Here is a 26,165-nt window from a genome sequence, read left to right as displayed (position 1 = left end):
CACTGCTCTAGAGGAGATCTGCATGGAGGAATGGGCCAAAATACCAGCAACAGTGTGTGAAAACCTTGTGAAGACTTACAGAAAACGTTTGACCTCTGTCATTGCCAACAAAGGGTATATAACAAAGTATTGAGATAAACTTTTGTTATTGACCAAATACTTATTTTCCACCATAAATAAATTCATTAAAAATCCTACAATGTGATTTTCTGGATTTTTTTTTCATATTTTGTCTGTCATAGTTGAAGTGTACATATGATGAAAATTACAGGCCTCTCTCATCTTTTTAAGTGGGAGAACTTGCACAATTGGTGGCTGACTAAATACTTTTTTGCCCCACTGTATGAGCCATATATTCCATACTCTGACATTGCTCGTTCTAATATTTCTTAATTCCTTTTTATTTTTGGGATTTGTGTGTATTGTTAGGTATTATTGCACTGTTGGAGCTAGGAACATAAGCATTTCTCTACACCCATGATAACATCTGCAAGATATGTGTACATGACCAATTCAATTTAATTTGGCTGGTGCCCAGATTTCATTTGGCCAGGCAGTAGGCAATAACTTCTCCTCGGAGTGGGACCCATCCGATCCCAGATCCAACCCCAGCGGTCCATCTCTATCTGACTACCACACGGCTGATGGGCTGCTGCGAAACACTGTTTTAATTGCCTGTTTTAAAAAGGATCAGGGATGAAGAAGAGATAAGCTCGACATTTTTTAAAGGCATTGATTCATGTTTTTTGTGAACCTTCCCATATCGTGATACTAACATTCTTATCGAGGCTGGAGCCTGTTAATCCCCTTCGCAAACAGGAGAAAATGTATCTGCATGTATGATTAATGAATAAATCAGCGAGTGCAAATGTTGATTAGCGTCTGTTTTCCACACAATAATTACATTATATCAGATTTATGGATGTTTAAATTAACTTTGTTCCAATTGACTCCCCATAATTCAATCTAATTAAGTACCAATATTTACTTTAACCAAGACTACAAAAAAATCTTTGCTCATTAGTTTCTCATATAGGCAGTTGGTATTTAAATTAATGATTAAATCAACAGATTGCAATACAGCTACCCAGAGAGACAAGGTGCATGGCAAAGTGCTACAGTGCTGTTAGTTCAGCTGTGGAAAACAGGAGGAAGATTTAATGGCTTGTAACATGATTGGAAGGAATCAACAGTTTGTAGATTTGGTCAAATAATTTTTTGAACCTTGCAACGGAGGACATTCCATGCCGATGACTGCCATGCATATTTTACACAGTTTTCACACACAAAACGGTTCACAATGTGTCAATACCACACAACACAAATCTGTTTTGTCTTGTTGTGTTTTTAACCCTTTCTTCTCTCTCACTCTCTGAATTTGACTATCTATAGTTGCTCAATTTATACTTGGTTATTTGCCTTGCTCGCCCTTTCTCCTCTCCCTGTTGCGCTTATATACACAGTATACTGTAGTGCTTATTGTTGAGTGAATATCAGTATCTTCAGCTGTTTGATTATGACTTTGGTTGATTCTATCGCTGTCTCTCTCATCGATCTCCTTTATACATAAAGTCAACAGTTTCATGTTGAGTTAAACCATGCTGTACTGAACCAACAAAACAATCCAGCACCTACTGTATATGTACCTGTATTAGACAACTGTAAACACTGGATGGAAATGGGATTGTAGAGGAAGCGGAACTGATGTCAAAGTGGGTTTCGCTTTCCATCGTCCATGTGTCAAACTGTTTATTGCCGCAAACAGTATTGTACCTTGGTTTCTGTCCCGATCCTTCCGAGGATGATGGGGTTCCATTTTGTTCCACTGTGTTCTCCTCCAGCCCACACGAATCCCTGAAGGACAACCTAGGTTTTTACTAAGCGCATTTCAACAAAGTCACTGTCTATCTTGACAGATAAATAAATAAAGTCATTTTAAATATCAACTGAAAAATATATATCAGAGATGTAAAAAATATAAAACCAGAGAATGCATATATCACATTCTATGGCCAGGCAAATTTAGCGTGTCCCGGCACCATCTCCAAGGTGATCTGTAGGTTGTCGATCTCCGAGGTCCTTTTGCTGCTCATGGTGGCTCGCAGGGACTTCTTGTGACAGGCCTCCTGTTTTTTATGCTTCTGCCTCTGCTTCCATGTTGGTTTCTGTGTCAGTGGCTGCAGCTTGGGCTGGGGCTCTGTTGAGAGCTGATCCTGAGGTGCGTTAGTGTTGATTGAGGAGCTGGGGGGGTTGGTGCCACCATGGCAATCTCTGGGGTAGTGTCTGAAGCACTCGAAGGCGTCGCTGCACTTCTCGCAGGTGCTGCTACAACCTCTGTACCCGGCGAGGGCTTGGTTGGCAGATGAGTTGGTGGAACAGGACTGGTCGTGTCCTGGTGGTCTGCGGAGCGACCGGAGGCTAACCTGGACCACAGAGCCGGAGCGGCACTTCCCCACAGCGCCTTGGGAGCAGGAGCACAGGCAGCCCTTCAGACAGGCCCTGTGAAAGCTCACCAGGTCCCGGTACATCACCCTGCGGAAGTTGGGCCTGAGCAGCAGGTAGATGATGGGGTTGTATATGGTGGAGGACTTGGCAAACATTGCGAGTATGGCGAACGTCAACGGTGGGATGTTCTCCATGTGTCCAAACGCTGCCCACATCGACACCACGGCATAAGGGCTCCACGCTGTGAAGAAACCGATACAGACAGCAACACTCAGCTGGAGGAGAAAAATAAACAATAGGACAGAAAAGGGGGGAAGGAAAGAGTGCGAGAGAGAGAGAGCAAATGTTATTTAACAGTTTAACAAGATCTATTGGCAGATGGCGTTTTAGTGCACTAGGCACTTCATTCATAACTGACTGACTACCGAGGATTGAATGATTGAAATAGGCCATTGAGGTTCTTTTAACAACACGGTTAGAGCGAGGGACATTAGAGCCTATCTGACTGCCTCTGATTGGATGAAGAGAGTAAAAAGGTATAGGTGAAGCGTTCTCGTATGGATCATGAGCCAAACTTATAGCAGGGAAGACTGTGGCTGATGATGCCCACTAAGCTGCGGGTGCAGCAGGCCCCCGACTCCACATCCATCATAATGTATTCCTGTATAACTAGCCAAATCCCTCTGAGAACCTCCCATCACTAGGGGATTTATTGAGGTCACTTCCAATCTCAGGGAGAGAGACGGATGAAGAGAGAGAGAGATGGAGCTGAGCTTTAGAGAGTCACCTGTCTCTGAAGCGAGGCTTTTGATATAAAAAGATATATATTTCACCCGTCGCTTCGTTCCTCTCAATTCGTTTAATTCTGACCCCCAGGCCCTCTCTTTTCAATATGGCGGATGACATTGGAATCACACCTCAGAGAAGAGTCCCCAACCAGAGTGGGTTTCCTGATAATAAGATTTGCATCAATCTCAGGTATGAGTGGGGGAGGGGGGACCATCACCCCTGGATTGGGGCTGGTAGCAGGGAGAGATGTGTGTGTTTGTTGCGTTGCGTTCACGCACATACTGTACTGTACATGACTGGGAGAGGATGAGTGCTTTAATAAAGCCCCTATACAGGAACAGTAATAAAGGAGAGCGAGTGAAAGAGAGAGACCGGAAGAGAGCAAAAGGGAAGGTCTACATAAAGCAAAGAAATGGAGACAGGTATTTACTAATCCTAATCTATTTCCTGCACTGATCTTGCCTGACGACTCAAACTGAATTCTTCTCGCTGGTCTATGTTCGCTATATACAGTACTTCAGTCTGAGACTGCCATCGTTGAAGCCGTTTGTGGGGATGTCAAAATGACGGGTGTTGTACAAAACAAAGTCATCAGCGATTGGATCATCTCTAACCAATCAGAGTATCAAAGCCAATGACGAATTTTCAAAACGCTGTTTTACCTATGTGTGTTCTGGATCTGGCCCAACCCATAGGTTTCTGGGACCAGTCAATGTGGTTGCGTTCTAGAACTCGTCGGGGAAGTACTCAAATCCAGACTCATTGCGGAGAAGAAACTAATGTCCGTGGGTGGGGCGTAGCGTTTGGCCGGAGCAAGGACTTTGGGTAGCCAGGCAAGCTCTGAGCATCCTGTTCATGACATTAAACTATACAAACCCCCTATTATGTGAAGTGGCCTTAGTAGTGACTATACAATACTCAATTGAATTTTGAATTAACGAATCATCCAATCAAATACAGTACCAGTCAAAAGTTTGGACACACCTACTCATTCCAGGGTTTTTCTTTATTTTTATTAATTTCTACAGTACATTGTTGAATAATAGTGAAGACATCAAAACTATGAAATAACACATATGGAATCATGTAGTAACCAAAAAAGTGTTAAACAAATCAAAATATATTTTATATTTGAGTTTCTTCATAGGAACCACCCTTTTTGCCTTGATGACAGCTTTGCACACTCTTGGCATTCTCTCAACCGGCCTTATGAGGTAGTCACCTGTAATGCATTTCAATGAACAGGTGTGCCTTGTCAAAAGTACATTTTTGACTCACCACCTGGATTCGGTCTTATGTAGCAAAATGTGAAATGGTGTTTTTTACATTGGATAAAAGTAGAGACTCAGAACTACGAAATGGTATATCATACACTGTATTTGAGGAACAATGGGAAAGTCGTTCTGCTTTGAAAGTTGATCAACTTGTAAACTCACTTTTGAGAAAATCGCCTTTGAATGTTTTGGTATCTAGTGAAGAGCTCTGCTTTGTTTACACCCATTCAGCATGGTTCACACCCTCTTAAGCTTTAGCACCACCCATCTCATTTCGCTCTCTGAGTGCACACTCTGGCCAATGATTTGTTTACCTCTGGATAACATGAAAACAGCCTAACCAGCTCTGCTGGCAACAATTTCATTACCATTTTTTACAGACGTTTACTGACACCGGCCATATTCAACGGGTGTTCTACACACATCACTTAACGTTAGCTAACGAGCCAGCCAACTAACGTTAGCTAGTTAAACAACAATGAACAAAGTGCCAACACTGCCTATCATTAGGCTCTAACTAGAAAAGCAAACAGCTATGCGAAACGAATAATAACGTCCGCTAGGGAGCCAGCTAACGTTAGCTAGCTAGCTAACGGTACATTTTATCTTAAGACATATAGCTAGCTAGCTAAACAATTAACCTAGCTAGGTAAACAACGTTTAAGATCACCCCCGACATGTAACGTTCGCTAACGAGCCAGCCAGCTAACGTTAGCTAGTTAAACAACAATGAACAAAGTGCCAACAATGCCTAACATTAGGCTCTAACTAGAAAAGCAAACTGCCCTAGGAAACTAATAATAACGTCCACTAGGGAGCCAGCTAACATTAGCTATCTAGCTAACAGAACACTTTAGCTTGAAATTAAACCACTTTCTGTCAAAATTAGAAATGTGTAATATCTGAAAATGGAGCTAGCTAATGCTAGACTATCTTACCATCAACATGCATGATGGATGCGTCTCCCTGTCAGGAATGCCATAGCACGGTTGCCCTTAGTTTGAAGATGTAATCTGGAGACAGGTGTTTTCTCCATCTCTTTATCTATCATACTCTAATTCCACTGATTTCAAAACTTGATCCTCCAGAAAGTGGAGAGCAACACTTATGCAGCTCCACTACAGAATACATTTTTTTTAAAGCCGTGTTTGACAGGATTACCGACACAGACTGACGAGCTCAAATAGACAGACGCCTTCAATATGGCAGACCAATCCGAACTTCTCTCTGGGCATGTCCAACCCACTCATTATCTCAGCCAATCATGGCTAGTGGGAAGGTTAATATATTTTTTCTGCGGCTTAACCAACAAGGCTTGTAATTGAACAATTGTATTCGTATTTACAGATGGCATACAAGTTTGTTATTAAGGCATATGAAAGTTCACATGGTCCAGAAGGCATTTCTGCCCAAAAAAACACATTTCTATAAAAAATTTAATAAATTGAATTGAAACGGCTCTCCTGTGAAGTCGTGTCAGTTTGAGCCAATCGATTGTGCTGTGACAAGGTAGGGTTGGTAAACAAAAGATGGCCCTATTTGGTAAAAGACGAAGTCCATATTATGGCAAGAACAGCTCAAATAAGCAAAGAGAAACTAAATCTGTCATTACTTTAAGACATGAAGGTCCGTCAATCCGGAAAATGTCAAGAACTTTGAATGTTTCTTCAAGTGCAGTCGCAAAAACCATCAAGCGCTATGTTGAAACTGGCTCTCATGAGGACCACCACAGGAAAGTAAGATCCAGAGTTACCTCTGTTGCAGAGGATACGTTCATTAGAGTTACCAGCTTCAGAAATTGCAGCCCAAATAAATGCTTCACATAGTTCAAGTAACAGACACATCTCAACATCAACTATTTAGAGGAGACTGCGTGAATCAGGCCTTCATGGTCGAATTGCTGCAAAGAAACCACTACTGAAGGACACCAATAATAAGAAGAGACTTGCTTGGGGCAAGAAACACTAGCAAATCACATTAGACTGGTGGAAATCCACATTTGTGAGACGCAGAGTAGGAGAACGGATGATCTCCACATGTGTGGTTCCCACCATGGAGGTGTGATTATGTGGGGGTGCTTGCCTGGTGACACTGTCAGTGATTTATTTAGAATTCAAGGCATATTTAACCAGCATGGCTACCCCAGCATTCTGCAGCGATACGTCATCCCATCTGGTTTGTGAGTAGTGGGACTATCATTTGTTTTTCAACAGGACAATGACCCACCACCCCTCCAGGCTGTGTAAGTGCTATTTGACCAAGAAGGAGAGTGATGGAGTGCTGCATCAAATGACCTGGCCTCCACAAACACCGGACCTCAACCCAATTGAGATGGCTTGGGATGAGTCGGACCGCAGCCAACAAGTGCTCAGCATATGTGGGAACTCCTTCAAGACTGTTGGAAAAGCATTCCAGGTGAAGCCAAGAGTGTGCAAAGCTGTCAACAAGGCAAAGGGGGGCTACTTTGAAGAATATAAAATATATTTTGATTTGATTTGTTTATCACTTTTTTGGTTACTACATGATTCCATATGTGTTATTTCATTGTTTTGATGTATTCACTGTTATTCTACAATATAGTATATATAAAGAAAAACCCTTGAATGAGTAGGTGTGTCCAGACTTTTGACTACTACTGTATATTTATACTTTTTTTAAATCAACAGTTGTCAGAACATGCTTTACGGTACAGTACCCCTGTTAGACTCTGTTCAGTGCTCACCTTCACAATAACAGTATGGATGTTGCTCATCTTGGCCGGCCGGGCCTCATGATGTTCCATGGCCTTACGAGAGGCTCGAACCGTCATCAGAATGCCCGTGTAGGATACTGTGATGATGCAGCAGGGCACGATGTAGCACAAGATAAAGAGCGCCATTGTGTAGGAGCGGGCCACGGGGTGCAGGTTGGACAGGCGCCAGTCGATGCAGCAGGCTGTGCCATATGGCTCTGGACCATACTCACCCCAGTGGGCCAGAGGGGAGAAGGCGAACACCAGGGCCCAGACCCACGCACAGGCTATCAGCAGACGGCCATGCCCCGGGTTGAATCGGTTACCTGAATGGACGAATGGATGAGTGGAGAGATGGATGGGGGATGCATGGGGAGGTGGATGGATGGAGAGAAGGATGGATGAATGGATGGATGGATGGATGGATGGATGGATGGATGGATGGATGGATGGATGGATGGATGGATGGTCATTTTAATAGGATAGCATGGTCATCATTAAAGATTCTGATAAGCACAGGTGGGGATTTCTAAAACTGAAAATGCCATAGGGGATTATTTTGACAGGTTGTCACGCCCTGACCATAGAGAGCCTTTTTATTCTCTATTTTGGTTAGGTCGGGGTGTGACTAGGGTGGGTAATCTAGGTGGTGGGTAATCTAGGTTGTTTTATTTCTATGGTGGCCTGGTATGGTTCCCAATCAGAGGCAGCTGTTTATCGTTGTCTCTGATTGGGGATCATATTTAGGCAGCCATTTCCCCACTGTGTTTTGTGGGATCTTGTTTTTGTGTTGTTGCCTGTGAGCACTCCAGAGCTTCACGTATCGTTTGCTGTTTTTTAAATTGTTTTGTGCGTTTCACGAATAAAAAGATGTGGAACCCATATCACGCTGCGCCTGTTCCGAATGTTATTTCGACGATCATGACAGAAGATCCCACCACACCAGGACCAAGCAGCGTGCCCAGGAGGAGAAGGTATCCTGGACTTGGGAGGAGATCTTGGATGGGAAGGGATCCTGGACTTGGGAGGAAATCCTGGCAGGACAGGATCGCCTTCCTTGGCGGCAGATGCAAGGAGAGAAGGCGCCGGGGTTTGCGGCCACAACGGAAGCCCAAAGGACAGCCCCCCCAAAAAATTGGGGGGGGGGGGCACACGGGTGGTCGGCGGAGCCGAGGAGCCAACCAGAGCCCATCTGGGAGAAGATGGAGAAATTGGAGGAGAGTGAACGGAGAAAGCCAGAGACCACCTGGCAGGAGATAGAGAGGTGGTCGGTCGACCCAAGGAGAGTACCAGAGCCCACCTGGGATTCGTTGGAACAGTGTGAGGAGGGATACCGGAGAATGGAGTTGGCTAGGAGTATGCGGCAACGCAGGCGTTTTGGAGGAACGTGTCATCAGTCCGGTGAAACCTGGGCCGGCTCCACGTATCTGGCCTCCAGTGCGCCTCCCCAGTCCGGTACGTCCTGTGTCTCCTCCTTGCACTTGCCCTGAAGTGTGTGTCACCAGTCCGGTACCACCTGTGCCGGCTCCACGCACTAGGCCTCCAGTGCGCCTCCCCTGTCCGGTACGTCCTGTGCCTGCTCCTCGCACGCGCCCTGAAGTGCGTGTCACCAGTCCAGAGCTTCCGGCGACGGTCCCTGGTCCGGAGCTTCCGGCGACGGTCAACGGTCCGGAGCTACCGGCGACGGTCCACGGTCCGGAACCTCCTGCGACGGTCCACGGTCCGGAACCTCCTGCGACGGTCCACGGTCCGGAGCCTCCTGCGACGGTCCACGGTCCGGAACCTCCTTCTGCGCCGGTGCCCAGTCCAGGCACGGTGTCCAGTCCCGCTCCATGGCAGGAGCCTTCATCTGCGCCGGTGCCCAGTCCAGGCACGGCGTACAGTCCTGCTCCAGGGCCGGAGCCTTCCTCTGCGCCGGTGCCCAGTCCAGGCACGGCTTCCAGTCCAGCTCCAAGGCCAGAGCCTTCCTCTGCGCCGATGTCCAGTCCAGGCACGGTGTCCAGTCCCGCGCCAAGGCCGGAGCCTTCCTCTGCGCCAGTGCCCAGTCCAGGCTTTTTATTCTCTATTTTGGTTAGGTCGGAGTGTGACTAGGGTGGGTAATCTAGGTTGTTTAATTTCTATGTTGGCCTGGTATGGTTCCCAATCAGAGGCAGCTGTTTATCGTTGGGATCTTGTTTTTGTGTTGTTGCCTGTGAGAACTCCAGAGCTTCACGTATCGTTTGCTGTTTTTTTTAATTGTTTTGTGCGTTTCACGAATAAAAGGATGTGGAACCCATATCACGCTGCGCCTTGGTCCGAATGTTATTTTGACGATCGTGACACAGGTACACATTTTTCGGGACTGTTTTGAATGCTCCCAGAGTTATTTTCTCAATTTACAGCCCTGGGTATGTTATGGCGCACATACTAAATACATGGATAACTGATCCATTATGTACTAGACCACATTTAAAAAGAACAGCAATAAGAGAATAGACTAATAACTAATTTGTTTAAGTTGGTAGAGCGTGCCTCAGCTGGTTGGCACAATTTTTGCCAACATCACAAGCCATACTAATTGAGTGTTGGTTAGTCAGTTGCAAGTGGACTTGTCAGCCATCAAAGCAGTGGCTGATGTTTGTTCGGTCACTGAGGATTTATCTACTTCTTTTGATTATCTAGTTCCTTTGAACTGTAGATTTTCGCCCCATCAATAAATCAACAGTCAACTACTTAGTGTCGACTTTTACTAATCCTCTGTCAATTCCATGGGCAAGACTAGGGCCAGGCTCTTTGATGACTTACCGTAGAGAGGATAACATACTTTCACAAAACACACCATGCTCAACAGGGTGAGAGTGGTCAGACTGCAGATCCCAAACAACACGCTACAGAACGCGTAGATCAAACACACCGTTTTCCCAAACAGCCACCTGAGGGAGAGGGGGAGGAACAGAAAGAGAGGGAACAAGAGAGAGAGGGAGAGCGGGAGGGTTCAGAAAGGCCATAGAGGGAGAGAGAAAGAGAGAATTAGAGGGATAAATAGAGCGGGAGAGAGAAATACTGAAAGAAAGAGAGAGTGAGAACACACTGACCATTCAATGTACAATATAAAGCAGGACCTGTCACCACACAACCAAACTAGAAAGGTAATTGAACCATGACAATTGGAGAGGATAGTTTTTAATCCAAACCCAACAGGTTTACTAATCTGCATTTACACAGTGTGATGGCATAAGGCCAACGTTAGACATCAATACCTTTAGTCAAAACACTACAGTTTCCTGCACTGTAAAAAAAAAAAATCCTTTTGGTTTTTACATTAACTTAATATACCTTTATTTACAGTAATGTACAGGCAATTGGCTGCCAGTAAGTTACTGTAACAAAACTACAGGATTTCTTTACAGTGTGTCTGTGAAGTATAGGAGCCAGTCACATGTGAGGTGAAGCATTTCCTCTCCTCTCCAATGGGCTGCTACTGTGGCTTGGGAAGTCTGTGTATGGGGTCTTTCATACTATCCTGCTGAACCGAACTGCACTGTGCTGGCCTGGAAATGTACTTTTCACATGATCCTTTCCAGGAGGATCCAGTGGATGAGTAACCAGGTCAGACAGCACAGTACAGCTTGGCTTGGCACTGTAAAATAGTATACAGTGCCAGACCTGGGTACTCCCTTATTTCACTATTATTTGATGGTTTGTACAGCTCCTGTGGTAGATATTTGCTAGGCTTGGCTCTGTGGTGTAAACCTGGGTGTACAGTACTTGTGGTAGATGCTGGAGGTGATGGCCATGGGGTAGAGGGACAGAGTCAGACCCATGTCGCTGATGGCCAGGTTGATAATGAACATCTCAGCTGGTTTGAGCAGGTGCTTCTTCTTGTAGGAGACGTAGAGCAGTGTGCTGTTGCCAAACAGAGAGCACACACCTGCAGACCAGAGAGAGAGACAGAGACACCACTCAGTACTCTGCTGTGATAATTACCACAGAGACAGACACACCTCAGGACAACAACTGGAGGGGTATATAAATATGCAGAAATATAAACACTAGAACGGGCACGGCTGTACTGTCGAATGGCCGTGTTCTGTTGGGTATGTCCGTTCTAGTAATTCTACGTCTATGCCTGTAATCAGCATAGTTAAAGAACATGTTTGAAATAAATTACGTCCCAATGGGGCTGTGTCCCAAAGGAATATTAAGGGCAGTGTTCAGAGTCAATGAATATGGTATATTATTTCCCCAGACCTTTCCTATCAATGGAGCGTAATTACACATTGATGTAACTAATGAACAAGGACACTCCATAAATCTACACTGAACAAAAATATAAATTCAACATGCAACAATTTCAAAGATGTTACTGTTCATATAAGGAAAATTGATTAGGCCCTAATCTATGGATTTCACATGACTAGGAATACAGATATGCATCTGTTGGTCACAGTAGTGGCGTGGATCAGAAAACTAGTCAGTATCTGGTGTGACCACCATTTGCCTCATGCAGAGCGACATCTCCTTTGCATATAATATATTTAACTCATTGATCAGGCTGTTGATTGTGGCCTGTGGAATGTTGTCCCACTGCTCTTCAATGGCTGTGCCAAGTTGCTGGAAATTGTGTTTGTTGTCCATAGCTCATGCATGACCATACCATAACCCCATGGGGCACTCTGTTACCCAATGTTGACAACAGCAAACCGCTCACCCACGCAACGCCAAACACGTTGTCTGCCATCTGCCCAGTACAGTTGACACTGGGATTCATCCGTAAAGAGCACACTTCTCCAACATGCCAGTGGCCATCGAAGGTGAGCATTTGCCCACTGAAATTGGTTACGATGCTGAAATGCAGTCAGGTCAAGACCCTGGTGTGGATGACGAGCACGCAGATGAGCTTCCCTGAGACGGTTTCTGACAGTTTGTGCAGAAATTATTCAGTTGTGCAAACCCACCCATCAGCTGTCCGGGTGGCATGTCTCAGACGATCACGCAGGTGAAGAAACCGGATGTGACATTCCTGGGCTGGCGTGGTTTCATGTGATCTACGGTTATGAGGCTGGTTGGACGTACTGCCAAATTCTCTTATGGTAGAGAAATTAACATTAAATTATCTTGCAACAGCTCTGGTGGACATTCCTGCAGTCAGCATTCCAATTGCACGCTCCCTCAACTTGAGACATCTGTGGTATTGTGTTGTGTGACAAAACAACATTTTAGAGTGGCCTTTTATGTCCCCAGCACAAGGTGCACCTGTGTAATGATCATGCTGTTTAATCAGCTTCTTGATATGCCAAATCTGTCAGGTGGATGGATTATGTTGGCAAAGGAGAAATGCTCACTAACAGGGATGTAAACAAATTTGTGCACAGAATTTGAGAGAATCTGTGCGTGTGGAATATTCTGGGATCTTTTATTTCAGCTCATGAAACAAGGGACCAACACCTTACATGTTGCTTTTATATTTTTGTTCAGTATAGAAGTACAAAGAAAGTTATAAAATATTGCGTTGTTTAGGAGTGCAAGGGCGAATTTAGTTATTGTACACGCGCACTTCACAGAGCGCGTGTGTCCCAAACAGAAATATGCGAATACATGCTAGAACACGCCAATAGGCTCTTGCTAGCTCGTGCTTGGCTTTGCTCACCTCCTTTATTGTTCTGCCCACTAGGATTAATTTTCTCCCACTGGAAATGACAAGCTGTGGTCTATTTTGGGTTAGTTATAAAAATATTTTTTCCCCGTGTCACAGTACACCGCAAGACGCCTCCTCCACCCAGGGTTGCCAGGTCTAACTAAAATTTCAAAGACAATGACCACTCAAAACCAGCCCAAAATGTCTGAAACTAGCCCACTTTTTTTCTCTAGCAAGAGAGTAATTGCCACATTTATACAATAAACCCTTTTTCCATAATGTTATCGAGTCAATTAAAACTTCTTAAGAATCGGTGTCCTGCTATCGGGACAACTTCCGGTGAAACTGGAGGACGGGCAATTCAAATAAATAATCATAAATATTATGGATTTTAAACATTTAGGTACATATAAGTATCTTATATCGGCTGAAAACTTAAATTATTGTTAATCTAACTGCACTGTCCAATTCACAGTAGCCATTACAGTGAAAACATGCCATGCGATTGTTTGAGGACGGCGCCCCACATCAAAATATTTTTCCACCAACACAGGTTTCATACATTCACATATAACGATTAAATATTCACTTACTTTTTGAAAATCTTCCTCTGATATGTCATCCAAAGGGTCCCAGCTATAGCATGTAGTGTTGTTTTGTTAGATAAAATCCTTCTGTATATCCCAAAAAGTATGTTTAGTTGGCGCCATCGATTTGAGTAATCCACTCGTTTAACTTGCAGAGAAAGGAATCTGAAAATCTACCTCTAAACTTTGTTTCAACAAGTCAAAATACGTTTCTATTTCATCCTCAGATGTCCTAAAATATAATCAAACTATAACATTTATTTCGGAAAGAAGTATGTTCAATAGGAAACCGATTTTAGCAGGTGCGTAATGTCTTCATGGCACACGCAAACACGAATTTCCAAGACTGTGTCCTTCTACTAAAACTGATATTTCTTATTTGTTTTTGAAGTTACAAGCCTGAAACCTTGAACATAGATTGCTGACACCCTGTGGAAGCCATAGTAATTGCATCCAGGGAGCTAATTTCCAATATGACCTTTCTCTTGCATTTCTAAGAGGATTGTCTCTCTCAACAAAAAAAATTCAGGTTGGTTTGTCTTTGGATTTTCTCCTACCATATCTATTGTGTTATATTCTCCTACATTATTTTAACATTTCCACAAACTTCAAAGTGTTTTCTTTCCAATGGTACCAATTATATGCATATCCTGACTTCAGAGCCTGAGCTACAGGCAGTTTACTTTGGGCACATCATTCAGGCAGGAAGAGGAGAAAAAAGGGGTCTAGCCCTAAAATTAAGAAGGAATATCCTAGTAACTTGTTACGACGTTAGAAGCAAAATTCAGTTGTCATCAAAATAACAATTATTGTAAGCTAGGACATGACATAATAAAGGAATTTGAATATGTCTCAAGATTAAAGATAATTTGCCCTTAAACTCGTCAGATCAATTTCCATCAATGGACGTCAATTTAACTCATTTGTCTCCTATGGTTAAGCAATAAGGCACCAGGGGGTGTGGTATATGGCTAATATACCACGGCAGAGGGCTGTTCTTAAGCATGACCCAAAGCGGAATGCCTGGATACAACCATATACCACAAACCCCAGGGGTGTCTTATTGCTATTATAAACTGGTTACCAATGTAATTAAAACAGCAAAAATACGTTTTTTGTCATACCCCTGGTAAAGAGTCTGAAACTTTCAGCCAAATCGGCATTCAGGGCTCGAACCCAGTTTATAATTAAGCAATAAGGCGTTGCGTCGTGCATAAGAACAGCCCTTAGCCGTGCTATATTGGCCATATATCACAAACCCCCGAGCTGCCTCATTGGTATTATAAACAGGTTACCAACGTAATTACAGGAGTAGTAAAAATAAATATTTTGTCATACCAGCTGTCAGCCAATCAGCATTCAGGGCTCGAACCACCCAGTTTATATTTGTACATAAATCTCTTTTGCGCATCTGCATAACTACAGATCAATCCGACAGGAGAGTGTGAGTGATGAAAGTTGGACAGATGTTCTCGAAATTTCTGAGCAAGAAATACTTGTACCAAAAAAGCAAAAAAACAAGAAAAATATTTTCTGGCAATTATTATTAAATCAAATTGTATTTGTCACATGCCCCGAATACAACAGGTGTAGACCTTACAGTGAAATGCTTACTTACAAGCCCTTAACCAACAATGCAGTTGTTGTGTACAAAAAAGTAAGAGATGAGAATAGCAAATAAGAGCAGAAGTAAATAACAATAGCGGCGCTATATACAGGGGGTACCGGTACAGAGTCAATGTGCGGGGCACCGGTGTCGAGGTAATTGCATAGATAATAACAGATAGTAGCAGCATCGTAAAGGAGGGGAGCAATGTAAACAGTCTGGGTAGCCATTTGATTAGCTGTTCAGGAGTCTTATGGCTTGGTAGTAGAAGCTGTTTAGAAGCCTCTTAGACCTAGACTTGGTGCTCCGGTACCGCTTGCCGTGCGGTAGCAGAGAGAACAGTCTATGACTAGGGTGGCTGGAGTCTTTGACAATTTTTAGGGCCTTCCTCTGACACCACCTGTTATAGAGGTACTGGATGGCAGAAAGCTTGGCCCGGTGATGTACTGGGCCGTACGCACTACCCTTTGTAGTGCCTTGCAGTCGGAGGCCGAGCAGTTGCCATACCAGGCAGTGATGAAACCCGTCAGGCTGCTCTCGATGGTGCAGCTGTAAAACCTTTTGAGGATCTGAGGACCCATGCCAAATCTTTTCAGTCTCCTGAGGGGGAATAGGTTTTGTCGTGCCCTCTTCACAACTGTCTTGGTGTGCATGGACCATGTTAGTTTGTTGGTGATGTGGACGCCAAGGAACTTGAAGCTCTCAACCTGCTCCACTACAGCCCTGTCGATGAGAATGGGGGCGTGTTCGGTCCTCCTTTCCTGTAGTGCACAATCCTCTCCTATGTGCCAGCTATTAAGACTACAACCCGTTATAAATGGCATATTTGACAGATTGACATGTCATTTTAATAAGCATATACTACTGACTAAAATCTGGGTTTATGATTGTAATTCAACTTTGCCATGGTTTGCTTAGCAAGATGCAGGTAGCCTATAGCCCCTGATAGGCTTACATCTAATTTCCGATGGGCTACAGTAGACTAGGCAAGATGTAAACTGAACGATTTAGCAGCTTGCTTAGTTCAAATTGACAGACTAATTGATTCAACATGAATAGCAAGGCGATTTCGAGGTAAGAAGTGCTTGTGTTTCCCAATAGCCTGCTGGAATAGACTACTGAGGATGTGGTCGTAATTTTAATCATATTAATAATGTGTATATGAACTGAATATGCTTGTCAACAATAGCCAGTGTTTATTTTATTTACCTGTAGCCTAATCTGACTGCCTGTTACCGTAAATTTTATGCTAGAATGGCAATTGCAATAGAGTTTTGATAACTTCCAATTGAATTAACTGAACATGGCCATTAATAATGGCATAATAACACAAGGCTACAACAACAATAAGCTGTTATAGGCTATTTATTACATCTGTTTACCAGATCCCGGTAGGCTACACAAGAGGCACAGATTAATGTGCGATGACTTTCAACATATTTATTGTATCAAATGGTAGCCTACAATGGCATATACATTAATAGGCTACTTGATGGCCAACAGATGCAAATGTATCATTATCCACATCTAAGTTTCATTGAGGACTTTTCCCCATAACAGAAGCACACGAGGGAGTTCCATAACTTACATTTGAAATTTCCACTCACGAGACCCAAGAACTGAGCATCCCTAAAACACATCAGTTCTAGCTGTTAATATGTTTTATGGGAAAATGGTTTGAAAAAAGGTGTCTATATAATGAGAATCTAAATAGCCTACCTACAACTGGTAAACAGTTGTCACAACGTGCGCGCGTGCTGCTCTGTCTCCTCTCACTCACATGACTCAGCCAGTAGTGGACTAAGCTTTTTGCACACACACCCCGTAGGCCCTCCCCAGCCCCCCACTCACTCACTCAGCACAGGGGCGCCGCCAGGGATTTTGAGCCCCATGAAAAGATATCACATTGGGCCGCACCACCACAGGCCACACCAACCCTGCGCAATTGCTGTAACCACACACCTCCAGAACCCAATCGACCCATTCAAAGCTTTAAATAACTCTACCTTTGCAGGCTTACAACTCACTTGTAGTCCAATATTTACTGTGCGATATTACTGACAGTGAGCTGTGAAAATATAACTCTGTGCAGACATGGATGCAACATTCTGCGTACAGTGGAATTCACTGTTTGATGCAAGACTGATACCCTCTATAAGAAATGTGCTAAAGGGCATCGTTTACAGTCTAAATGTCATTTTAATGGTAAAATTCTTGAATGGAAAATTGTCTTAACATTAATGAATAACTTAAAATAAAAACTTAAATATACATTAACCTCTTCAATTAAAAATAAATTAACATTATCATCTATAGAATGATAGAAAAAACAAAATAATAAAATCAGCAGCAGATTTTTGAACTAAGTTTACATAACTAGAAAATAAGCAGCTGTAAAAGTGGAAATGGAAAACAACATTGAAATGAAAAGGCCTGATGGTGGCGCTAGAGGAAAGGTCAAGTGGTCACCAAATCAATAGGTTTCTTCCACTTGGGGTCTTGATTGTGCACAACAAATTCTATGGCAATCCAGCCATTACTTTGCGATATATCTTGTTCTCGGTCTGTTCTCAGTCTTGTTCTCAGCCTGTGGGCATCATGTGTGTAGTGATCCAATATCCATAGCCATGTCATTTAACAGTTGTCACTGGCCCTTGCTCAGCCTTACTCACCAAGAGCCCAGCACCGAGCCTTCTTGCTAGCAAAGTCACTGATCAAGTCTTTGAAGTCCAGCTTTCTAGTTAACTGACTTTCAATGGACGGCATGGCAAGACTGCAAAGCCTGTCCTGGGACATAGTGGACCTCAAATAGTTTTTTATCCATTTTAGCTTGCTGAAAGCGCTCTCGCCACGGGCAACAGTCACAGGCAGTGTGCAAAATATACGTAAAGCAATACACACTTCACCAAAAATGCTTTGCAGCTGCATCTTACAAATTGCATTCAGGAGGGGGGACAAGAGGGGACAAGTTAGGGGGGAAGTAGCAGCATATACAGTGTTCATGTGTCTTACTTCATTTTGAACCTCAGGTGTAAGATCTCTGGAATACTTCATGATCAGTGGATGGCACACAGAAGAGACTTTATCATCACTATTCTGCCCAACTTTCAGAACAGCAGAAAATTATTCTAAAATGTTTGTAGTGGTATGGAACCTAGTGTCCAAGTCACTTGTTAGCAGTAAAAAAAAACACTGTGTTCCAAAACACCGTTGCTGCACTGTCCTGAGCTGTCTTTTGAGAGGTCTCATCATGGAATCTCTTCCTTTTCCTCTGGCGGTTGTGTTCCTTGCTAAATTGAGGTGCAGCATCCATTTGCGTAGCAATCAGTGTTGCCTCAGAAAGGACGGACTCCCATCCATCTCTAAGAGCCTGCATCTCTTCCTTTAAGGCTCTGATATTGGCTGCCTCTGTGTCAAGTGAGATTTTTCCTGACTGGAGAACCACATTCCTGTCCTCAATGCATTGCACTACCTGCAATTATGCCAACTGACATGTCATTCAACACAATGCTGCTCACAATGCTGCTCACCTCCTTCTTCAGTTGGGAGCTGAAGCTGCATCTGTTGGGCCTGGCACCAGGCAGGGGCAGGGACAACTGATTTAGTATGAATAGCTTGCTAAAAGTTTGCCCGCATTGATTAAAATGTTGGCCAAAAGAGGAACGAAATGTAAACACTCAGAATTTTCTGTGAAGATAATATCAAGATAATATCAAGTAACTAATGTTAGGAGAGCAAAAGTAGCCTATTTCACTATGGACTAAGCTAACAGGTTCATTTCCACCACTCACGGACTACACCCACCTTCCTTTGTGAAAAATTGGATGACATACTGTCGCCCTTCCTTTTCTCTCTCCTGTCTTTCTTTTCTTTCTTTTCGTTTTTGGAAGCCATATTTTCCTTTAGGAAGCTGAGGCATGATGCTCCACCGGCACTCCTCACTCTCAATTCACTGCTAGTAGTGATGGGTCATTCACGAACAAGTCGGCTCTAAGAGCTATCTATTTATAATCTATTTATAGAAATATTTAAAAAATGAAGATATGAATAATCAAAAGATTTAAATGAATAGAATTAACTAATTCAAAAAAATAAAAAATAAAAAAAATAATATAGACCTAAATGCTCAAGCGCACACACATTCTTTCTGACTGTCTGCTCAGAATAACAGCCTCACCTGTTGTTCCTGTCAATCAGACACGCAGTGTCAACCAATCAACCAAAGATGCGTGAGGGAGGGCCGAGCCAACTCACTCACAGTCACACACTTAGCAGCCGAGGAGAGAGAGGAAGGACAGCTGTGAAAACAACAGCTGGAAAATGAGTCGGAAGCACAGTAGCATTTGGATGCATTTTTATAATGTAGACAATGTTAGAGCACAGTGTAGAATTTGCCAAAACAAAATCTCATATAAAGCCGGTTCTATGACCAACTTATACCGGCATATGCGAACTGTGCACCCAATTGTGAAGCTAGCTGTAGCTGAGCTTCGAGAAACTAGCGGGCCTGCTAGTGATAGTGGTGGAGCCAGCACCTCCACACGTAGAGATGTATCCACTCAGTCAAGTAGGCCTACTCCCTGACCCACAGCAACACAGTCTTCTATGGACCAGTTTATGCCAAAGTCTATGTCTGTAGCATAACAAGGCCAAAATTGATATTGCATTGGCTAAAATGATTTCTACCGATTTCCATCCATTTTCGATCATGGAGGACAGAGGTTTTAGAAATTATAGCAATAGTCTAAATCCAATGTACACAATTCCAAGCAGAAAAACCCTTTCAAAATCACTTATTCCACAACTGTACGAGAGCACAAAGGCTTCAGTGCGGGAAAAAGTCCATAAAGCGACTGCAGTTTGCCTTACCAATGACTGCTGGACATTATTTATTTATTTATTTTATTTCACCTTTATTTAACCAGGTAGGCCAGTTGAGAACAAGTTCTCATTTACAACTGCGACCCGGCCAAGATAAAGCATAGCAGTGCGACAAGAACAACAACACGGAGTTACACTTAAACAAACGTACAGTCAATAACACAAAAGAAAATAAAAATAGAAAGATCTATGCACAGTGTGAGTAAATGTAGAAGAGTAGGGAGGTAGGCAATAAATAGGCCCTAGAGGCGAAAATAATTACAATTTAGCATTAATACTGGAGTGATAGATGTGCAGATGAGGATGTGCAAGTAGAGATACTGAGGTGCAAAAGAGCAAGAGCGTAAGTAATAATATGGGGATGAGGTAGTCGGGTGTGCTATTTACAGATTGGCTGTGTAAAGGTACAGTGATGGGTAAGCTGCTCTGACAGCTGATGCTTAAAGTTAGAGAGGGAGATATAAGACTCCAGCTTCAGAGATTTTTGCAATTCGTTCCAGTCATTGGCAGCAGAGAACTGGAAGGAAAGGTGGCCAAAGTGGCTTTGGTGATAAAACGGATGGCACTGTGGTAGACTACATCCAGTTTGCTGAGTAGAGTGTTGGGGGCTATTTTGTTAAAGACATCGGCGAAGTCAAGGATCGGTAGGATAGTTAGTTTTACGAGGGTATGTTTGGTGGCATGAATGAAGGTGGCTTTGTTGCAAAAAAGGAAGCCGATTCTAGATTTAATTTTGGATAGGAGATGCTTATTGTGAGTCTGGAAGGAGAGGTTACAGTCTAACCAGACACCTAGGTATTTGTAGTTATCCACATATTCTAGGTCAGAACCATCCAGAGTAGTGATACTAGTCGGGTGGGAGGGTGTGGGCAGCAATCGGTTGAAGAGCATGCACTTAGTTTTACTAGCATTTAAAAGCAGTTGGAGGCAGCGGGAGGAGTGTTGTATGGCGTTGAAGCTCATTTGGAGGTTTGTTAGCACAGTGTCCAAAGAAGGGCCAGATGTATACAGAATGGTGTCGTCTGCGTAGAGGTGGATCAGACAATCACCAGCAGCAAGAGCAACATCATTGATATATACAGAGAAAAGAGTCGCCCGAGAATTGAACCCTGTGGCTCCCCCATAGAGACTGCCAGAGGTCCAGACAGCAGGCCCTCCGATTTGACACACTGAACTCTATCTGAGAAGTAGTTGGTGAACCAGGGGAGGCAGTCATTTGAGAAGCCAAGGCTAATGAGTCTGCCAATAAGAATGCGGTGATTGACAGAGTCGAAAGCCTTGGCCAGGTCGATGTAGACGGCTGCACAGTACTGTATTTTATCGATGGTGGTTGTGATATTGTTTAGGACCTTGAGCGTGGCGAGGTGCACCCATGACCAGCTCGGAAACCAGATTGCATAGTGGAGAAGGTACAGTGGGATTCGAAATGGTCGGGTATCAAGGGTAACCACTTCTTACATGTCGGTTACATGTCACTTCATTGAAGATTTTTCGATGTCTAGCTGTCTTCTGGACTGCTTTGAGTTCAGCGACAGACACACCTCAGAGAACTTGGCAGAGGAACTGTTGAGAGTGGCCAGAGAATGGCAAGTAGTGGTCTGTTGTGTTAGCGACAATGCAGCTAACATAACCAAAGCCATTAACATTTTCAGAATTTCCATCATCCATGTCTTGCCCACACAATCAACCTGGTTGTAAGAGATGCTCTGAAGGTGATGAAGCCCACTGTGGACAAAGTGAAAGCAGTTGTGGAATACTTCCACAGGAGCACAGTAGGTGCTAAAAAACGTCTACACAACACCAGATGGGGATGCCTGAGCTGAGGCCTAAACAAGACCGCACTTCAAGGGGAAATTCATCATTTTATATGTTGAAGCTGTTTCTTGAGTCAAAGGATGCCATCATCTCTACCCTGGCCATTGTCAATGCACCTGTTGATGCTCTGCCCCAAGAGGAATGGGAGGTGGTGGAGGAGGTGTGCAGAGTACTGGAACCCTTTGAGCAGGTCACTGTGGAGATCAGTGGAGAGAGGTACCGTAAGCAGTTATTACTACATCATTATTTAATCCAGTATTATATATGTATATGAGCAGTAGATGAGAATGTAGTATCAGTAGACAAAACATGAACCTGAACTAATAAGTTACTGTTAACTCTTTTCAGCTATGTGACAGCCTCAAAAATTATACTGTGTAAGGGTCTGCAGCGAATCACAGCCAGCCGCCAGAGAGAAGCATATGTAACCACAGGACATGTGACAGAGTTGATGTACACCCTATGTTCATCAATGGACAGAAAGTTCCACAGAATGGAATATAATTACGTGCTATCAGAAACCGCTGCACTTGATTGATGAGGCTCTTCAAAGAATAACCTCAGCAGCAGGGAGGGCCAGCCCCAGCAGTCAGCTGGCTCAGGCACCAGGGCAACAGGAAGAAGAGGGATCAGATGGAGCAGAAGCACCAGCAGTAGTGCCTCAAAACGTCTTCTGTTTGGATGCTGTTTGACGAGAGAGCAACTGGGGATGCAGCATGAAGGAATCCCTCAGCAGATGTCATAATGGAGGTCCAATAATATTTAGAGGAGCCCCTCCTACAAAGATCTGCTGATCCTCTGAGCTGGTGGAAGAACAAGGCCTCTGTCTACCCACGGCTTACTAAAGTCATGAGAGGGAGACTCTGCATAGTGGCCACGTCCGTTCCCTCTAAGAGGGTCTTCTCGAAAACGAGAGGCTCTCTGGATGTTAACTTTTTACCAAAAACAAGAAAAGAAAATGTAACCGTTGGTTTTATTTGTACATTGCAAATAAAATATTCTATTAATGATGATAGGTTAATAATTTAATGTTGAACATTTTTTACCTAATGTTCTAATAATTTTTTAGGGGCCCTGTCAGTCACAGGCCCTTAGAATTGTCTTAACTTTTCCACCCCATACGGCACCCCTGACTCAGCAACAGCTTGCCTCAGTGCCTGATAGTCAGCGGCAGGTCACAGTGAATTCGATTTTTGTTTTTTTAAAGAGAAATGTCATGGCTGGCGGTGTGCAACTTAGAAGTAGCCCAAAAAAAACAACCAGCGACCAATACATTTTCATCCGTGACATCGTTTTCAAAGTTGCTCGATATGGTTAGAAAGTGATGGACATGGCAACCCTGCCTACTGCTAGATACTGATACTGGCAACCCTGCCTACTCCTGCTAGACACTAATACTGACAACCTAGCCTACTCCTGCTAGATACTGATACTGGCAACCCTGCCTACTCCTGCTAGATACTGATACTGCACAACTTAAACACTTGCCACCCAATCCCCTCTTCCCCAAAACATGTGTAAGTATTATTCTGTAAATTGTGCCTTCCTGTATTAGATGTATGCTAACATGTTTATTCTGTTCTACTGAGCCATTTACTTTATGTTTGTGTTCGTATCTTTTATTGTTTCTTCTTGTTGCATTGTAGAAAAGGAACCTGCAAATCAGCATTTCGTTGGACGGTATATACCATGTGTATCCTCTACATTCGACTAATAAAACTTGAAACAGACACACACATGAGAACACACACACACTCCCAGGTTAAGTCCCAGTGTGTAGTCTGGCATCATGCCGAGAACTGACTGATAGAGTTGGTCATCATGTTACAGTTCAGCAACATGCTTCATCCGCTCCTCTCTGCCTACATTCACATGTGGCTGACTGGGGGTGTAAGTGAATCCTTTTTGAAGAGAGAGCTCACTTACCAAACACAGCATACACTATGGCTACAGTTATGTCCGCCGCCACAGGTATGTTTGAATGGAATGCAATGTCCTCAATGTTGGCAATCGCCCTCATCTGAAATGGAAGAGAATAGAAAGAGATACAGTTACATATGTGTACTAAACATGATCAATGTTTATCGCCTCTCTCTCTCATTTAAGTGAACATTGCAAATACATTCAGTTGATGACATGTTGGTTTCAACAAATAAAGAAGTCTATCAACTTCCATTCATCCTCCATGAAAGGTTGAATACCTCTCACATGTCCGTTCTGTTTTCACCTTGGTGTACTTGGAGGTTTACCTTTTTTTCTGTGTTGCATGTCAGTAAATCAGATAACATCCAAGCCCCTAAGTCCACACAAGCCATCACCAAAGTGTTTTTAAGTTGCATTGTTAACAGAAAGATGAGTAAGAACTATTTTCTGCTCCAAGGCATAAAGAGGGATGGGAGCTGAGAGTACGCTTGATTTTTTGTGTGTATGTGTGTGAGTGCGTGCGTGCGTGCGTGTGTGTTTGTGTGTGTGTGTGTGTGGTGGGATATCAGAGAGAAATTAATGGGATTATACCTTATGGTAGTATATGATCCTTTCGGCTGCTCACAGCAATGATTTATGTGGTGCTTAGCACTGCAGGGTCATGTTAGCTCAGTATGAGTCTGTTTGAGTGTATGTGGTCACACATTTAAACCAATGCATGGCGCTGGGACCATCGGTGGTAGTATGAAATGGATTTCTGCATGGATATTGGCATTGCATAACTGCAATCTTTATGCATGCATCATTTACTGTAGGTTACTCTAAAGAAGATGGTGTGTGTGTGTGTGTATGAGCGAGAGACAGAAACAGATGGAGAGATGGGGGGGAATGATGTGGACTTACAGCGCAGAAGGTTGGTGACACCTTAATTGGGGAGGGTGGGATCGTGGTAATGGCTAGAGAGCAATGAGTGGAATGGTATTAAAACCATCAAACACATAGTTTCCATGTGTTGGATACCATTTAACTCACTCTGTTCCAGCCATTATTATGAGCCATCCTCCCCTCAGCAGCCTCCTGTGACTTATCCTTCAACTCTCAGCCTGTTGTTGGTTCAATGTTATTCTCCCAAAGATGAAACATCAATCATTATATGAGATGCTTTTTTCCATTTTCACTTGAAAAGTATTACAGAAATAGGATATCAAATCTGCATTGAAACTAGCAGCCTGAACTAATTACATAATAACTAAGCTGTTAAAACAATAAAGGCTGTATCTAAACTATCCTTTACAGGTGATCCATCTTAATCACCTATTTTCTTTCAGGGGATCAAGTAAAGATCTGTTAGACATCTGATACACCAATGATGTCACCAGACACAGGGGTCACAGGGGTCAATTGCTTTGGGTTGCCTAGAAAGACCAGATATTGAGCAATGGCATAACTAACATCTCCAACCAGATATGAAATCCCAATTAAAATGTCAATGTATCATCTAGTTAGAACTCTTATTATCATTAGTCCAAGACAAGACAATGATTAGACAAGAGTATCAATATGTTCCAAAACCACTTGTATTGACTTTGAACACTGTGTTGCGAGCTCTGTTTTAAACAACCGCCACAACTGTTAAATGAGAGTTCGATTGACTCATTTGACAGAAGTAGGCTACACTATCCAATTGGATAGTAAATGTGAAGTGCAGGGTTTCCACTTACCTGTGTGGATGACAAGACAATGACATACACTTTAGAACACCACTGCTTTAATCAAAAGTCACCCTGGGGGTTAGCAAACTAAATTCAACTCCATGCTGACTGGAGGAATGTTAAGTTGAAATGACTTTTCTTACGGTTGGCCAAATTCAGTAATGGATTTGCCGTGAGCTCCGTTTCGAAAGCAGAACACGTCATCAACTCTGAAAGGTAATTAATTACCAGGTATGCGCTGACTCTGATTTCATGTATCTTCAGTTGATGTTTTTGCAGCTGAGTTTTCTGTCACACCAATTCCACATCTTTGGTGAGTAACTTTAAATCTAGCCTAGACTATACCGTCTAGATTTTTTCAGTTCAGTGGAATTGAGATGGATTATGGAGTGATTTTTTATCATGTGTGAGTTCTCTCCATTTTTTATTATTGGATATCCTAACAAAACAAAGCTCTGTGGTTGTGAAAAATGTTGTACATCCAGCCTGGTTTAGACTAGACGTAACAAATCAGAGACACTCATATTAGTATATGTTGCGTTTGGCATGGTTACATAAGACAGAAGCTAACTGAAGACAACATTGAATTGAGGATGGTTGGTCAGGGTGGATGGGTGGGTGTATAACGAGAATGTCTAGCAATCCAAAGGTTGAGCTTTCTTTGCTCATCACGGACAACTATATCATTTTAGCAACTTGGGAACTACTTACTACTTTTTCGGTACTTTGCAACTACTTAGCATGTTAGCTAACCCTTTCCCTAACCTTAACCACTAACCTTAAAC

The 26,165-nt window shown here is 43.2% G+C and overlaps 1 protein-coding gene across 1 annotated transcript in view; it reads right to left on the bottom strand.

Annotated features, from left to right (window-relative positions):
• Nucleotides 1-339: 339 nt before the first annotated feature.
• Nucleotides 340-26,165, bottom strand: part of LOC139560012 (opsin-5-like) — a 46,288-nt gene continuing 20,462 nt past the window's right edge. Inside the window, exons 3-7 of the mRNA XM_071376517.1 lie at nucleotides 23,672-23,765; nucleotides 10,987-11,149; nucleotides 10,024-10,151; nucleotides 7,231-7,565; nucleotides 340-2,720 (exon numbers count right to left, since the gene is read on the bottom strand). Of these exons, the coding sequence (XP_071232618.1) occupies nucleotides 2,007-2,720; nucleotides 7,231-7,565; nucleotides 10,024-10,151; nucleotides 10,987-11,149; nucleotides 23,672-23,765 (1,434 nt within the window). The 3' untranslated portion in view covers nucleotides 340-2,006. The remainder of the gene's footprint in view (nucleotides 2,721-7,230; nucleotides 7,566-10,023; nucleotides 10,152-10,986; nucleotides 11,150-23,671; nucleotides 23,766-26,165) is intronic.

The sequence above is a fragment of the Salvelinus alpinus genome, chromosome 30, assembly GCF_045679555.1.
Source record: "Salvelinus alpinus chromosome 30, SLU_Salpinus.1, whole genome shotgun sequence".
Taxonomy (NCBI): domain Eukaryota; kingdom Metazoa; phylum Chordata; class Actinopteri; order Salmoniformes; family Salmonidae; genus Salvelinus; species Salvelinus alpinus.
Note: the sequence above shows the minus strand (reverse complement) of the source record. Positions and strands in the feature narration are given on the sequence as shown.